General features: G+C 44.4%; 1 protein-coding gene across 3 annotated transcripts in view; it reads right to left on the bottom strand.

Moving 5' to 3' along the window:
* LOC138301220 (ficolin-1-like) overlaps positions 1-16125 on the bottom strand; it is a 165232-nt gene that overhangs the window by 134650 nt on the left and 14457 nt on the right. For all 3 annotated transcript variants that reach the window (XM_069241462.1, XM_069241465.1, XM_069241464.1), the window contains exons 2-3: positions 15857-15970; positions 10859-10912 (exon numbers count right to left, since the gene is read on the bottom strand). In XM_069241462.1, coding sequence (XP_069097563.1) covers positions 10859-10912; positions 15857-15970 — 168 coding nt within the window. The remainder of the gene's footprint in view (positions 1-10858; positions 10913-15856; positions 15971-16125) is intronic.

The following is a 16125-nucleotide window of genomic DNA, read 5'->3' as shown; positions in this document are numbered from 1 at the left end:
GCTCAGAGGTCAGAGGTGATCCTCTGAAACCATCCTCTATGTTAACGTCCTAGTCACCTGTTCTAAATGCCTTCTGCTTATGCTAGTCATTACTAATATGCCCAACATCTTCCGAGCTGTTACCTTTTGCGCTATGTGCAGCTCGTGTTCTGCACTGTCTCTGGATGCTACTGTCTACCGATGCTGTGAAGAAGTTGGAGCTCTGGATTGACGAATCTTCCTGCCTGCTATCTCATAAAATAGAGGTATAATGGATCTGCAATATGTTTCTAGTGTTTTTCCCTTTCAGCTTAGATAACTTACACTAATGCATTTTTATAGTTAGTTACCCTAGGTAGAAGATTTTCCAAATCATTTTTGTCTTCCTTTGTCTTTTGCTTTTTATCGCATGTGCCGTCTCTTCCCCACACATGCCATTCCAAATTAGTGATAGTAGTGGTGATGACCGAGGTTGGAAAATTAATTGCCATTGTTGGAGATTGACTATTCAAATATCACCATCAACAGCTTTGAAATCTGTTTCTGTTGCTCAAATAATAGTTTTGGTAATTTCTGTTATTTTGTTGGAGTTGCTAATACTGTTGATGCTTACTAGGCTTAATTTCTTTAGACGTTTCGGTCAGCCTATGGTCTTCATGTATGTGTATAATTTAGTTCTGTGCACCATCTATATTACCTTAGCACTGTGGTTGTAATAAAGCTTTGAAACTTACATTAGCTTGGAGTTTTGTTTCTGTGGCCAAACGGGTCATGATATCTCAAATTTCTTAAGGTGTCCAAATTGTTCAAATTGTTGATGTTTATTTGGTATCTGATGAGCTCTCTGAGTCAAAAGATCTTATCCACTTCATAGGGTGGTAGGTGATGACTTCACTAAGGCATCTCTGAATCCTAATTAGGAGGAGGAAACATGCCCACATATGCAGCAGGGGTTGGTGCCACCCACACCGCCAGACACCTGTAGGACCCAATTTTCTCTTCAATCGGCAACATCAAAGTTGACAAGCCAATAACTATGACTTAGACAAACCACCGCTTTGTCAGTTTTAATATACCAATCCTGCACCATCACAGACCTACCACCATCAGAACGGCTCTACTTCAGCTGGAAAATCATCTCAAAAGAGGATTGAGCTTCGGCCTTCTAAGAACAAAAGTCTGAGCACACCAGCAATTTGCTTAACGCCATCAGAAATCTCAACAGCTGTATCACCGCATGTGCCAACACCTTGGCTCCCATCAAGTCCAACCCAAAGGCAAGAGCCTGACCACAGGCCAGCTGGTCCAAAGAGGAATTCAGGCTGACGAAACACAACTGTAAGCAACTAGAGTGCAAATGGAGAGCAATTCAAGACACCGCAAGAAATCTTCAAATCACCACTAAAACACTGCCATCAGCAGATGTGAAACACCAAGTGCACAGCTCTTACAGATTGCATTGACACCAGCATTAACAGCATCAAGGAAATCTTCCCCATCATCAAAGTTTTCAGTGTGCCTTCTGACACCCCCAACAACATTAACCCTTCCCAAGACTGTTTTAAACAAGCTCTCAGAATTCTTCTGTAATAAAATCACAAATAGACTCCATTACTGTTGCAACTCAACTTCCCATCACAGCCAATGAACCAAACCTGACTTTGTGGCCTGCACGTTACACTGTTGAAATTGAAGCTCCCATGAAGACCATCCACTAGGGGGTTCATCTGAGCCTTGCCCCCACCAGCCCTCTTTATCACAGGACTCATACTGATCAGCAAAGCACTAACACCCATCATCAAAACCTCCATTGTCTCAGTCACATTCCTGGACAGCATGCCACTGCTTAAGAAACCATCTGCTGACATCTCCCTCCTACCATACCCGGCAAAGTTCTTAGAGAAACTAATCAACCGATGCCTCACCAACCACCACAGTAACCACCAGATCCTCGATGACACACAGTCGCGATTCAGGCCCAACCCAAGAACAGAAAAAACACTCATCGCTGCCACAGATGACATTTACATGATCTTTTTTTTTTTTTTTAAAGCTTTATTTTTCCTTTTTTCTTCTACATAACAACAGAAACAAACACATCTCTGCAGTAAATATACTGTAAATATATATATATATATATATATATATATATATATATATATATATATATATATATATATTGACAACATAGCAGCATCCAGGCTATTTAACAGATCATTAGCTGCAACTAGGATAATGTCATTAAGGGACAGGCTGGGTGATGGACTGGTTATAGGAGTTAACCCCACGTCAATGGTGTCTAAAGCGTACAAATAGTGTGACAGTAAAGGGTGGAATGGGCTCAGGGTGAGCAGGGTCCGCCCTGTGGGGAAAGAGGGCCGACAGGTCAGCCAAGTGTGTCGGGCTCAAACGACAGTAAATACTTGCGCAGGGGCTGCCAGACATCCTTGGGTCGGGAAGTTGGCAGCTAAAATGCGGCGAAGACTTTGCTGGTATTGTCGCAATATACCATACTTTTCAGCCACTCGAAAGCAGTGGTGCAATACGCTCTTCCCCAGTGCAACACTAGGCATGCTGGATGAGCAGTAATGCAATTGTGATGAATCTGCGGACACTCCTTGGGACATCCTTAACATATACCAGGAGTACCAGCAAAGGGTTGGGCGTGAAGGCAATCTCAGGCATTGCGGATAACTGAGAGGATAGTCGGTGGGTATGCCTGCATTCCAGGGCAGGTCCAACTCCAAGATAAATCAAATTGGCTTCTTTTGCCTTGCACTTAGGACAATGGGACAATTGTGTGGGAGGCATGTGGGCAGGATCCCGCAAAGTGGTGTATGCACAATGCAGGAATTAATAGTGTAACAGTTTATGTCTGTGATTTGGGGAAATAAGTTTCATTTGTGTGCAACAAGTGCCAAGTCTTATCTGGTATCAGATGGCCCAAGTCTCACTTCCAAATTGCCCAAGTCCTACCATGCTGCTCTGGCAGTACTTGTGTGGTATAGTCTGAAGAAAAGGCGTCCCAGGTTTGCAGAAATTACCAATGTCAATGCAGGAAAATCCTCCAGGGTCAGCTGCAAGACAGACAGCCGGGCACACAATGTGTTGTGGATGCGATGTAGTATGAAACTATCCAAATGTGTTGCATCCCCAAATTGAGTAGTGTTGGTGTGTGTAATACCATGCCCATCTGGGAAAAAGTAGGAGGACAGCAGTATACTCCCAGCCTGATCCTCTCAGGTCTCATATATGGCAGGTGGGCTTCTGCATGATACCAATAGTAAGCATAGTGATACTGCACTGCAACATAGTACAACTGGAAGACCTGCACCCTGAATCAGCCCCCACTCATAAAGGAGCATCAAGGTAGCCAGTTCTATCCAGGGTCTGAGGCTCACCCGAATAAGGCATGTTAGGAGGCTTCTAAGGATGTCAAAGAAGCCATTGGTTAAAGGAATTGATATAGTCAAAAATACAGTAAATATAGGAATGAGGGGAGTCCACCATTTTGATAATAGCGATAAACCTCATCATGGACAGGGGCAACTTGATCCAGTGCTTAGTATGTGTGGTCAGTTTGTCCACAGCTGGCCCATAGATCAACTGGATTATCATATCTTTCTGCCCATGTAAGATAATCCCCAAATATTTGGTGGTGTCTTCGCACCAGGCCTGGGGACATTCCAAGACATCCTGCATCGTGGCTGAGTGAAAAAAGTTTTAACTTGGCCCAGTTGTTGAGAGACCAGATAAAGCCCCAAATCCGATAATTTCACGTATCAACAGGGCAAGACGAGGTTGAGGGTGCCCTACAAAGAGCAAAACGTGAATCAAATGCTTTTTCAGCATCTATCAATCAACCTTCGCTGGGATGTCCATGCGATCCAGTTCAAAACTGCAATGACTGTTCAGTGATTTATGAAGGTGGAACTCAGTAGGACAAAGCCCATCTACACGGGCAAAATAGTCTGCTCCATTAAAAGAGACAGTCTTGTTGCAAGGACCTTATCCAGGATTTTATTTTCAAAATTAAATAAGGATAGGGGACAGTAGGAGGTACAATAGTGAAGCGCCTTGCCAGGTTTTTTAACAACAGCATGATCACAGTTTACCAGAGCTCGGGTGGTAAAACTCCAGCCTCCAGGGCTCCAGGGATCTCTCCAACAAGTTTAGGGCAAGCAGGTGTTTAGATGCCTTTTTAGAATGCTCCTTTTAGCTCATCCAGTGGTGGGGCCATCAAGGGTATTTATCGCTTGGACTATTTCCTCACTAGAGATGGGCTCATTCAAGAAGTGCTGTTGCCCATCTGAGATCCATATTTTTGCCATCTCTGTAGATATTCTCCAATGATGGCAGCATCACCAGTGGTTTGGGACAATTACAGTATTGTATCAGTTTTATAAGAATGCCATCATTAGTTGTCACCTCCACTCTTAGTTTGCAACTCAGCGATGTATCCACTATGAATGTTAGGACACAATAGCTGGGCCAGAATTCAGCTTGGGTGTCCCCCCTTTTTAGATCACAAGGGCTATTTCCTCAAATAGGCAGTTTTCCCATCCACCACAGCCCGGATCAGGTCTTTGAAGATGGCCCGGTGGTGCAACTGGATCCCGCATTGTTAAAGGGAGTCTTCCCAATTAATAAAAAGTAAGCAATTTGGTTTTGATTCATGCGAGACATGCACAAATGTCATGCAGTACCCCTGCAGGCTTTGAGATGCAAACACTGCGAATATAGGCCTTAAACACCTCCCAGATGGAGGCCTGAGTGGTGACGGACCCTGTGTTTAATGCAGGGTGTTCAACAATGGAGTCACGGAGCTCGATACAACAAATGATGTCAAGGACAGCGATACCAGGGAAGCGCCATGGCTGCTCCAAAGCTCTTCCATATGGTGTCTTAAGCACCACAGAAACCGGGGAGTGATTGAGACAACGTGCAGAAGAGATGAGACACATCAGTTAGCCAGCCGGCTATGTTCGTGGAAATGAGCCAATAATCAATGCATGTCCAAACATTATGCAGTGCGGAGTAGAACATGTATTCCCATGCCATTGCATTAGGCAGCTGCCATGCATCGATTATGGTGTAGGTGTCTATAATGTCTTGCAACACACGCATTGCCTGTGGTCCGCATTGTCTGTGGAGTCCACTAGTGGTTGAGTACTGATGGCCTGCTCCATTAGAGTAGGCGATGCAATATGAAAAATATATTTTCCCCCACCAACAGATAGGTGCAAAGGTAGATGTTTTTTTTATATGCTTTTTTGGAGAAAGGGTATTTTACCACCGTGCCAAATAGGAAAGAACTTGCTTGCCCTTATGGGGGTTATTGAGGTCCCTGATGTTCAATGTCATTGTAGTGTCTTGTAGAAGATTCACAGGAAGAGAAGATCCAAATCAGTTTGTGATATATTTAGAAGTATTAATATTGGATAATTTCCATGCAAAGAAACCTCATCCACATCTCATGGTCCAGCCTTCTCTCTCCAGCCTCTCAACCACATCTCATTATAGAACCTCCACACTCTGGCCTAATACAATAGTACCAGAGAGAAAGGGGTGATAGGAACATAATAATGAACATATATACAAATTGTTTCAATAAACATTACTACTCTACTATTAAACAATATTACAGTCATGTATGTGATATCCACCACCCATTCCCCCAGTCCGTGTGGCCGTCATCTGAGAGTTTATGGAATCTGATACTTGCACATATAGTCAGTGACATTAGAAATGGCCTGGCTGCAGAAAATACACAACCTAATCAACAAACTTACAAACAACAACCTTCCCAACCATCACCCACCCCAGATGGCTACACATCCAGCGGATCTTAGCAAAACATGAAAAAACCAACAAAACACATATCAAGTCTCTAAAAAACATGGTGTATACCTCAACACGTTAGCAACACCTCCGCATATGGGGCTCAATTGAAAGTTTAAAGGAGGAGTTCATACATTGTGCCAGGTTTCAGTTGGAGTTATCATGCAGAAATAGTGCGGGACAAAGGAACCTAATAGACTAGTATTGGGCATACTGCCAGGCAGTCAGTGGCATGGTACAAAGGCTTGATTGGACACATTTTAAGATAGACCTTGTTCAGTCTAGTGGCAAGTGTTCTGCAGCCATAGCAGCCGCAGCAGGAGAACGTTCAGGTGTATGGGGGAGGGAAGGCCCAGCCTATCCCATGCTGTTTACAGACGTCCACAGCCTCTGCTGGGGTGTTGAAGAACCAGACCTTCCCCATGGAGTTGCAGACCTCCAGAGCATTGCAGAAGGGTGGAGGGACACGAAGGTCTACAGCTGGCACAACCAGCAGCGAATCAGCCCCAGGGCCCTTAATGCAGATGCGGCAAACACCTCGTGCCTATGTTGCGTGGAGGGAAGGGTCCTCAATCGGATGGCTTCTAAGGTGCTGGTCTTTAAGGTGCACCATCTCCCTGCTCAAGAATTTACCAGCGGTGGTGGCAATGTGAACAGAGCAGTTATGGGCGCAGGCCGAGGTGGAGGATGCACACCTGAAGGCGTCCAGGCCTCTTCCGCCTCCTCTGCAGTGTCTGCATCCTAGTCAGCCGAGAGGATAGAAGTGGTCCCGGCCCCAAGCCTAACCGCAGCTATGTGGCACTGTCTCACTGGCTTCCAAGAGAGCCACCGAGTTCAAGAAGTACTGGGCCAGGAGTTGGGGCTATATTGTGCTGTGAAGCCAATTTCAGTGGGCCCCCCTCCTTCAGCAGTTCCGCACTGCCCCACAGGAATGGCCCAGCCACCATGGCAGGCCTCAGCTCTCTGTCTCTGTCTGGGCCACAAGGCATGAGCTATGTGACCTGATGTTGCTTCATCTAGCAAGCCGCTCTCCACGCCATGGCCCACCACCATGCAATGCAAATGCAGACAGAGGCAACAGCTGTCCCATCAAGGCTCAATAGCCTGTGACTCAGGTTCACCCACAGCCCCTGAAGTGAAGTGCCTCTGATGCATCTGCTCGACCACCAAAGCTAGTGCGCTTCTTCCAGCACCATGAGCCTGGACCACTACAGGCAATGGTGGTAATCCTGCTCCGTGGATGGTTCACAATGCCGGCATGTGCCCAAAACCCAGCTGAAATGAACACCTGGGGCTGGAGCTTCACAGCTAGGTGGCCTCCTTGGATGCTGGCCATTTACATGATCCCTGACAAAAGAGACATGGGCTCCCTCATTCTCCTAGACCTGTCTTCAGCCTTTGACACAATCTCACACCAGATTCTCATGAAGTTTCTGCATGATATTGGCATTCAAGGACCTGCTCTTCGTTGGATCTGTTCCTTCTTAACAGATACAACACTAGCTGTCAGCCTGGCATCCTACTCCTCAGAAGTCTGCAAACTCATCTGCAGAGTGCCTCAATGTTCATCAATCAGCCCAAGCCCATTCAATGTATACATGATCCCTCTGGTCAATGTCATCCAAGCATATGACATCAACAGCCTTCCTTAAGCAGATGATACTCAACTTATACTCTCTCTCTCAGCTCAGACAAGACGCCCAACACAAGATACAATTTCACCACCTGCATAACCAAAGTTGCTAACGGGATGATAGTTAACTGTCTCAAGCCCAACACCGACGAGAAAGAAGTACTGACCCTCATCAAGAACATCTTACCATGGGACTCCAGCTTGTAGCCATCAAACTCAGACTCACACCCAGAAGCCACAACAGGAACCTTGGAATAACTTATTTACAGCAAACTGTCCATGACCACACAGGAAACTGCTGTCACTGCATCCTGCTTCCACATCCTGAAGATGCTGAAGATCTTCAAATGGGTCCCAAGCAACACTAGTAAAACTGTCACTCACACCCTAGTCACCAGCAAATTGGACTATAGGGACACCCTTCTATGCCAGGTTCATCAACCAACTCAATAGAAGATGGCAAACAATCAAGAACCCGGAGGCCACAGTCATCCTCAGTCTCCCACACAGAACACACATCACATCACTCCTCAGGGAACTACACTCCTCACAAAAACATTCAAGGTCCTACACAATTCTGGCTCTGCCTATCTCAACAGTCACATCTCCTTCCATCAACCATCAGACACCTCCTCTCCACAGGACTCCTGCTTGCACATCGCACGCATACACAGAACCAGATCAGGAGGACGAGCGATCTGTTACATCGCTTCTAAAGCATGAGACGACCTCCCACTCCACATCAGAGCCTCCTCATCTCTTCTCGAATTACTCAAAAAGCTGAAGACTTAGCTTTTCAATGAACCAACCTACCTTAGGCAGGGCTAGGCACACACACCTGCTCAGTGCCAGGATACCCTTGCTGGTGATAGTGCACTTTACAAATATACATGAAGAGGCCTTCAATGCTTACCAACATATTTCTATTCATATTTCTTAAAATCTAGCTCTCTGAAGAATCACTCAAAAGGGTTGTGGTTATCAGCATTGTGTAACATATTGTGTGTTGATATGATTATGTTGTGGAATGTTAAAGGTGCTGCCATGTTGACTTCTTATCTTTGCTCCATCCCTCTGTGCCATTTTCCATCCCTAAGCTCTCCCCTCTTTTTCCAATGATATATTTCTCCTAGAATCAGTGGGACATTGTGAAAACATTGGTCATGCCGAAGCCAGCACAATAAGCCATAAACCCAAGGGCCCACTTTAGGAGAGTCTATGATTGAGCTGTTTTACTGTCCTGTCTGTGGCACCCATCTGGTTAGGATGTAACACAACTTAGTAAACTTAGCTTTACTCATGGAAATGGCATGTTGGTGTCTTGTATCACACCCTATGCTACCCTAAAGATGTCTCAAAGCTCTATTGTAGGGGAGCACAAGAGAGGCATAAAGGAGGGAGGGTAACAGAGGAAAGTGGGGACAAGACAGAGGGAATTTTGAATGGTGAGGCCCTCCCCTTAACAGCATTAGGCTTCTGAATGGAATTATGTGAAGTGAGCGTAACAGGTTAGTGCACAATGCTCTCCCCATATTCAATGTGTTCATGTGCAGATAAGATATATGATGCTCCAACAGAATTGTTGTAATCAAAGATTACTTCTTGGCAAGTAAAAGTCAGGTAACCAGTTCATGTAGGATATAGGTTGTAGGTTTATTTGAAAGGATAGGTTAGAAATTACTTAATAAGGAAACGCTACCAGGAGCTGCATCCTCTCTGCTCAGCCCACTCTCTCTGTGACACTCCTTCAGTCACTCACCAACATTCCATGACATCACACACTGGCCGAGCAGAGCAGAGAACAATAGAGGTGTGCACAGAATGCATTACAAGATAGCAGAGTATAACAAAATATTTCCATGTCACTGAGAATGATTATCTAGTATTTACACTACCTGGAACAGGAGGCTGCAGAGAAGTACCTCGCTCCTGGTGGGGTGTTTCACTTACATGTAACCTGCAACCAATTCTAAAGTACTACCTTCCTTGACATGATTAAATCACTTCAACAAAGAGGCATCCACATTTGTGCTGTGAAGTTCTGGATTTGTTATTACATACAGTAGATTGTAGTAAGGTGGACGCACCAGGAGTAAGTTAAGTAAGAAGATTTATTCTCCACAGACCACAGAGTTGCAGGTCTTTCTAGTCAACTATCAGCAGTGTCTACTGAACTGTGACAACAATGGAATGTAGGTGACATCGCACTCTACAAAGAAGCAGGCAGGGAATACAACATAGACCTTTTATACTGGCCTTAGGCAACTCAATGACAGATAGGAAGGGGAGAAGATCATGTGATAGAAGGCAGTTGATGAGGGAATGACCATTTCTCTCAGCCTACTTCAAACAGTTGATTAGTGGTGAAGCCATGTTGCTGAGCATCACTGAACACCACTCACATATAACCAATGCCAAGGGTAGGTGCAGCGTCAGCGGTTTATAACTTGTGTTCTAGCGTTTTGAGCAGCCAGTGTTGGGTTTAGGGTACGACAACCTCTCCTTCTCCTACAACAATGTAGGGCTGCCCCTCACCTGTCTCCATGTTAGAGAGCAGCACACTAACATGAAAGGAACACAGGAAAGCTTCAGTGGCACTAGAGGGCAACTGTGTTACAAGGCAATATTCTAACTAAATAAGGGTTAAAAAGGACATAGTTTAACAGCCTTCAAGTTTAATTGCCTCCCTGAAAATAATACTCAGTCCCATCAGAGCTATTTGCCATCAGTTAGAGTACATCCAGCCTATTTGCAAGTACCTTTCATTAGGTACCCGTTTTATGTACATCTGTATTTACCTCTGCCAGTGCAGGTCCCAAGCAGAATGATCATCAGACCCTACACACCACCACCTGCTTCCAGGAATTCTGCATACTGCAGCCGGGCTCAACCACTGTCATAGTGTGTGCGCTGTTATTCACTGAACCCAGGATGAATCTGTTACAGTACTACACAGAGCCCCTTGTGGATAGTACGAAAGTCATCCCATGCTCCTGGATTCATGGTCTGATTCACTTGAGCCAACCCTTATGTCCTTGAAAATGAGAATGTTGGTGACCGATCGCACTAAGAAAGGTACAATAACTTAGTAACTTGACGAGTGCTGGGCGTCGTCTCCTATTGTCTAATTTTCAATCCTTCACCAGTGAAAGGGTATTCTCAGAAAACAAAGACCATAAAACAGCATTGAGAGGCAATGTTACAAGATCTGAATGAAAAAGAAAATTATTCACTCTCAAAGAATTTACTCATTTACGCTCTAGAGTCAGTGAATCATACCTATTCTCATCTGGGCCTGTGCAAGGATGTTTGAGGTGCTAAAAAAAAAAGGCACTTTGCATCCTTCCATTCCCTGGCAACAGAGCTTTACTAGATGATCCTTTGTTTGTGGCACCCTAGTCTTACCTGTTTCTCCTGGTGGACCCACTTTTCCATGAATTCCTGGCGCACCTTTGTCTCCTGAAACACAACGAGTGAGATATTAAAAGAAAAATCCTAAAAGCAGCACTAAAAAGAATTGGTATTGTGATGGCAGCCCAAGGGAAACATGCCAATGATTCATGCACAAAGTTGTGATCTTTATCTACACACAAACTGTAATGATGGACTATTTGTACTGTGGGGAGTAGTTTACGCAATATATCATTAAAATTATCATTTAATATCAATTTCTTTACTTTGGTCCTGCTAAAAAGAAATAACACAGACCTAATACATCCATGTAATATATTGCTAAAAAAAATCTGAATTTTTGTTGCCTCCTATTTAGAGTGGTTTCTACACAACTAGACATGGTAAAACGGTTTTGTAGATATTTAAGGGTCACTCAGCAGCCTTTTAATGCTTGTTCTATGTTGGAGGATGGATGGAAGGTGCCTTTCTGAAATTAAGCTTTCTATTTTGCAGCAAAGACAGACCATTTTTTGTCTCATAGATCATCATGATAGCATAATACACGTTGGATTTGTCTCATGTTATGAACCTGTGGACATTGAACCATCTTTACTTGGCAGTTAATTATCAAAGGAGCAGTTAATTATTAAAGTCAGCTAAGAAGATTGACCGAGTTGAGTTTTTCCCTCCTTAGTCGACTTTTGCCATCAATACAGATATTTTCAGGGACAGAACATCATCGCAGGGCTCCATGGATGGATCAATTTACAACCAAGTCAAGTGCCCTTCTCCCGGACTTCTGCTAAATGTCTATAATGCCAGTAGATTGTAGAGAGATTGCTTTGTCACTCCATTGGCAAAATGGGCTGCTGCTTGTGTTCTCTCTGTTTTTTTTTTTGCTCAAGGTTTTGACCAAGCTTTTGATGAAAATCAGATAAAGGCTACTTACCCCATACATGTACTGATTGCGACCCCTATCACAGTTGATGGTGGTTCCTCTGATGCCCCTGCCAGTGTCTCTGTCTGTCCTATTCTCCATTCCCCCATTTACTGGAGGAAGGCATCCCTCATTTGCATCTGTTGATATGGTTTGGCATCTTATGGACTCCATCATGAATGAACCATGACCATTTCTAGAGAGCACAGTGACCTTGAAAAGGAACCTGACACTGAGATCACAGATGAGGTAAACTTTAAGCTAATAAGTTGCTGGTTGTGGGAAACAAACAGATTTAGGGGCCCTTTAGGAAGTAGAATTTGTAGACATGGCATGCAGCTGCAAGGACTGAATTCTCAGTCTTGGTACTGATATACAAAAAGGCTCTCCCTCAGATACAGGCCTTTTTAATGACAAGAACAACTGTCAAGTGATGCAGATCTAAGCATGCGCTGAGGCATATATCAAATGAGTTTGATGAATACCAGTGTCATAAATGCCATAATAGCATACATACAAGCTTTTGAACACTATTCTTTTGGTAGACAATGAAGGATAAAAAATGACATGGAAAGAAAGCCTGTGAGGTTCTAAAAGTAACGAGGGAAATGTAAAAATATGCACAAGCTACAGATTATAGAACAGATACTTGGAGAGCCCAAGTTACACATTATTCCTACAATCTCACCAGGAGCTGACAATTATCCAATTGAGAGTTAATCTTAATATCAGTAGGTAGCAAAAGGAATCATTTAGTCAAGAAGCATAGCCCAGAAAATAAGATGAGGTACATTTAGCTATGTGAGTATTAAAAATGGTCCAAAATAAAAAAAATGAATCCTACATTTCTAGCTTGAGGTACTGGATTAGGAGTAGTCACCATAGAAAAAGGACGTCATGAATGAGACATAACATCAGTGGTGGCTCATGATAGGGAAAAGGGGGGGGAATGGGTTGGGGGAGGCACATCGACAAAAAAGAAATATATTTCTTTTAAACGTACCCTTTGTGCCACGCCTTGCCGCTCCAATCCGCTCATCGATTGCAGGCACAGGCTCCCAGCCTGCCCTGCGTCCAGTCCTAATGGCAGCATGAAAGCAGCGTTAGGATTGGACGGAGTGCCCAGCCAGAGTGCTCCGAGTGCAAGTCTCTGCCTTCTCTCTCCAACCCGTTGCTGAGTTGGAGAGAGTCCAGTACGAATGTGTGTTTGGCCGGCCCGAGACGACTGGCCAAACATACATACGCACTGAGGAGGCGTGTTGTGCACTCCCCTTTCATCTCGTTACAGCCCCATGGCTCCACCCCTTTTACTATTTTTATAGTAAATGTTTTGCAGCTGCCGCTGCTGGCGGGGGTGAAATGCTCCTCCGCCCTAGCGGAGGAGCCGCAACTGCATAACATGAAGAATTGGTACTCTCCTCTGAACGTGACCCACAACACTGTGATCTCTACTCTGTACTATATCCTGATTGTTTAGGTATGGGTTTTAATTAACCTTTCCATATATCTGTACCTGCCAAATAGGCAGGAGTTTCAAGAATTCAAGGATGATGAGTCTTTTGCATGGAGTCATTCCCGCAGACATGCTTGTTTGCTTTTTCAACACATAATGGTGCATTCCCCATTACCTCCATGTTATTTCACTTCAGTAGTCCACCTGTCCATCTGTTGGGACCTCTTTTTGAGCAGCTAAGCAGAATTTCAGTGGTATGCCCATTTGCTAATACTTTCATTTTAGTAGCCATTGTATTCTCATTGGGCTTGGAGGAAATGAGGGGCATTGTTAGAGCATGACCTTTCCTTATAGTTTTTCCTAAAACTGTTTTACAGATGAATCTCAACATTTTTTTCTAGGATTTGCTCCTCTTGTCATTTTGGTTATTGGATCGTTTTGCCAGAGTTTATGCATAACATGCTATACCAAGTACTGTAACTCAAAGGTACAGCATGTAGGCCTGGTTTACGCTTAATGGGTGTCACCATGGGGTTCCTTCACTTCTGGCATGCAAAGGCTGGGGCTGAAAGCCATATGGAGATATCCTCAGCTTGTGTGTTGACTGACTGTGTGAAGGAGGGTGTTTTATCAAAAAGTACACCAGCCCAGTCGGTTGAGGGGTCTTGTAGATGTCTTTTTCTACCAGGATTAATTCTGACTTTTCATGGTATAGCAGAGAACATTGTACCTTATCTATACATAGATGTCCCTCATACAGTCAGGCATTGGTAGAGCATGTCTTTCACCCGAGAGAGTATGCAGTCTCTAGATAAGGAAGAAGTTCGGTCTGCCAAGTCTGTGTCATAAGTGAAGAACCCTGTCTTTATTTTCTTATGAAACTTAAGGTCTGAGGGGGTGGCCCTGATGTGCAAGGGAAGATCAGTTCAAGCTTTGGTAGTGCGGTATTGGAAAGCACAAACACTGGCTCTGTGAATATTTAGGATGTGTGCGAGTAGGAGGCTGGCCAACTAGAGGTTTCTGGTTGGGTTGTTGAAATTGATGTGACTGTTGTGGTAAGAGGGACCTAGATTGTGCAGGACTCAGTATGGGTTTGTGATGAGCTTGAAGATGCATGTTTGAAGGTGGGGAGCCAGTGTATGTCTTTGAGTGGCCAGATGATGAGTGTGGAAGGTGGAAGCCTAAATGTGTATGGCTGCTGCTTTTTGTAGCTTCTGGTCAGTTGGGCAGTGATGACTACATAGAGTGTGTTACCATATTCCTGTTTACTGGTGATAAGGGCCTGGGTGATTGCTCTCAGTGTGTTGAACGTGAGCCTTTTGAAGATTTTGTTAGGATATTTAGAATGTAGAAACAGGAGGAGGCAACTTTGTTAACTTGGCTGGTCAATGAAAGTTGACTGTCCACCACTACACCACTACACCTAGTTTCTTGGCTTGATTGGCCAGACAGGGTGTTGGTCCCAGATCTGCTGGCCACCAGGTATAGTTTCATACAGAGGTGCCATTCTCAAAGAGTACCATTTCTGTTTTGTTTGTGTTGAGTTTCAGAAAGTTGGTTATTTCAGACGTGCAGGAGGTGAAGTTGGTGAAGGGTCTAGATGTTTCATTGGATAGCAAAAGGATGAGCTAAGTGTTGTTGGCATGGGAGATGTTGTTGATTCCGTGGTTTCAGATGATGTTGGTGAGCAGTGCTTTGTAGGCATTATACAGCAAAGTGCAGGCCTTTGTATTTCAACTTCCTGGAGGCGTTGAATGAGGTTGGGTGGGAGATGATGTCTAAAGCATCAGATAAATTGAGCAGGATGAGTGCAGCAGTGTCTGCTCTGTCCATGATAAGTTGTATGTCATCTGTGGTGGCGTGGCAATGGGGGCAGTCCCAGTGCTTTGGCTAGGCCTCAATCCACATTGGCTGGGGTTGAAGAGGTGGTTGTTGTTTAGGTTGTCAAACTGTTGTTAGTTGAGGACTTTCACCAGGACTTTGGGAGCGTAGGGCAACAAGTAGATCAGTCCTTAGTTAGCCAGTGTCTTCGAGTCTGCTGAGCGTTCCTTCAGAAGGAGGAGTATGATAACATGCATCCAGGTGCTCAGGAAGGTGACTATGCTGATAGAGTTCTTGAGTTTCATGGTCAAAGCTGTTCAGATAGAGTCCTGTCCTTTAGCGAAGATGCAGTGTGAGCAGGGAACAGATGGTGCTCCCGAGTAGATGGAGTTCATGGTCACTCTAGTTTCTGCTGTGGTGATGGAGGCCCAGGTAGCCAGGGCAAAGCCCTGGGGGTTGGTCTTGAAGGGCAGGAGGGCTGCAAGGGTGTACTGGTTGACACTGTAGCAGATGTTATCAATCTTGTAGCAGAAATAGAGCAAGTGCTGAGTGCAAGTCCTGAGATAGGATGACGATTGTGGAGTTGGCTATGGAGAAAGTGAAATCCTTCATGATGGCAAGCTGTTTTCAATGCTTTTGTTGGTTTAGGACCCTAAAGGAGCGTTGTCTAGACATCTTATTTGACTTTTTAAAGACCATAGAGATATGTTTTGGTACACTTCTGAGAATCTGCTCCATTTGTAATAGTGGAATACATACAGATATCATGTGTTAGTTATTTTCTCATTTCAGAGTTTACCTTTTGCTCCTATAGCTCCAGTTTCTCCTTTAGGTCCTGCAGCTCCTGAGCTTCCAGGGCAGCCTCGAAGGATGGCAAGTTTCTCATCACCATGGAGACCAACAATCTGCACCTCTGTGATAAAGAAAAGCTAAAGTTAGATAAAGACAAGAATAGGAGGGTACAAGATATCATAATATCTGCACTAGTGTTAGCAGTAGAGGTTCTGTCATTCACAAATGGTAGGAGAGAACTTCTTACTTGAGTCAAGACTCTACAGACATATTGGT

The sequence above is a fragment of the Pleurodeles waltl genome, chromosome 6 (genome assembly GCF_031143425.1).
Source record: "Pleurodeles waltl isolate 20211129_DDA chromosome 6, aPleWal1.hap1.20221129, whole genome shotgun sequence".
Classification (NCBI taxonomy): domain Eukaryota; kingdom Metazoa; phylum Chordata; class Amphibia; order Caudata; family Salamandridae; genus Pleurodeles; species Pleurodeles waltl.
This window is presented reverse-complemented; position numbering and strand designations above follow the sequence as displayed.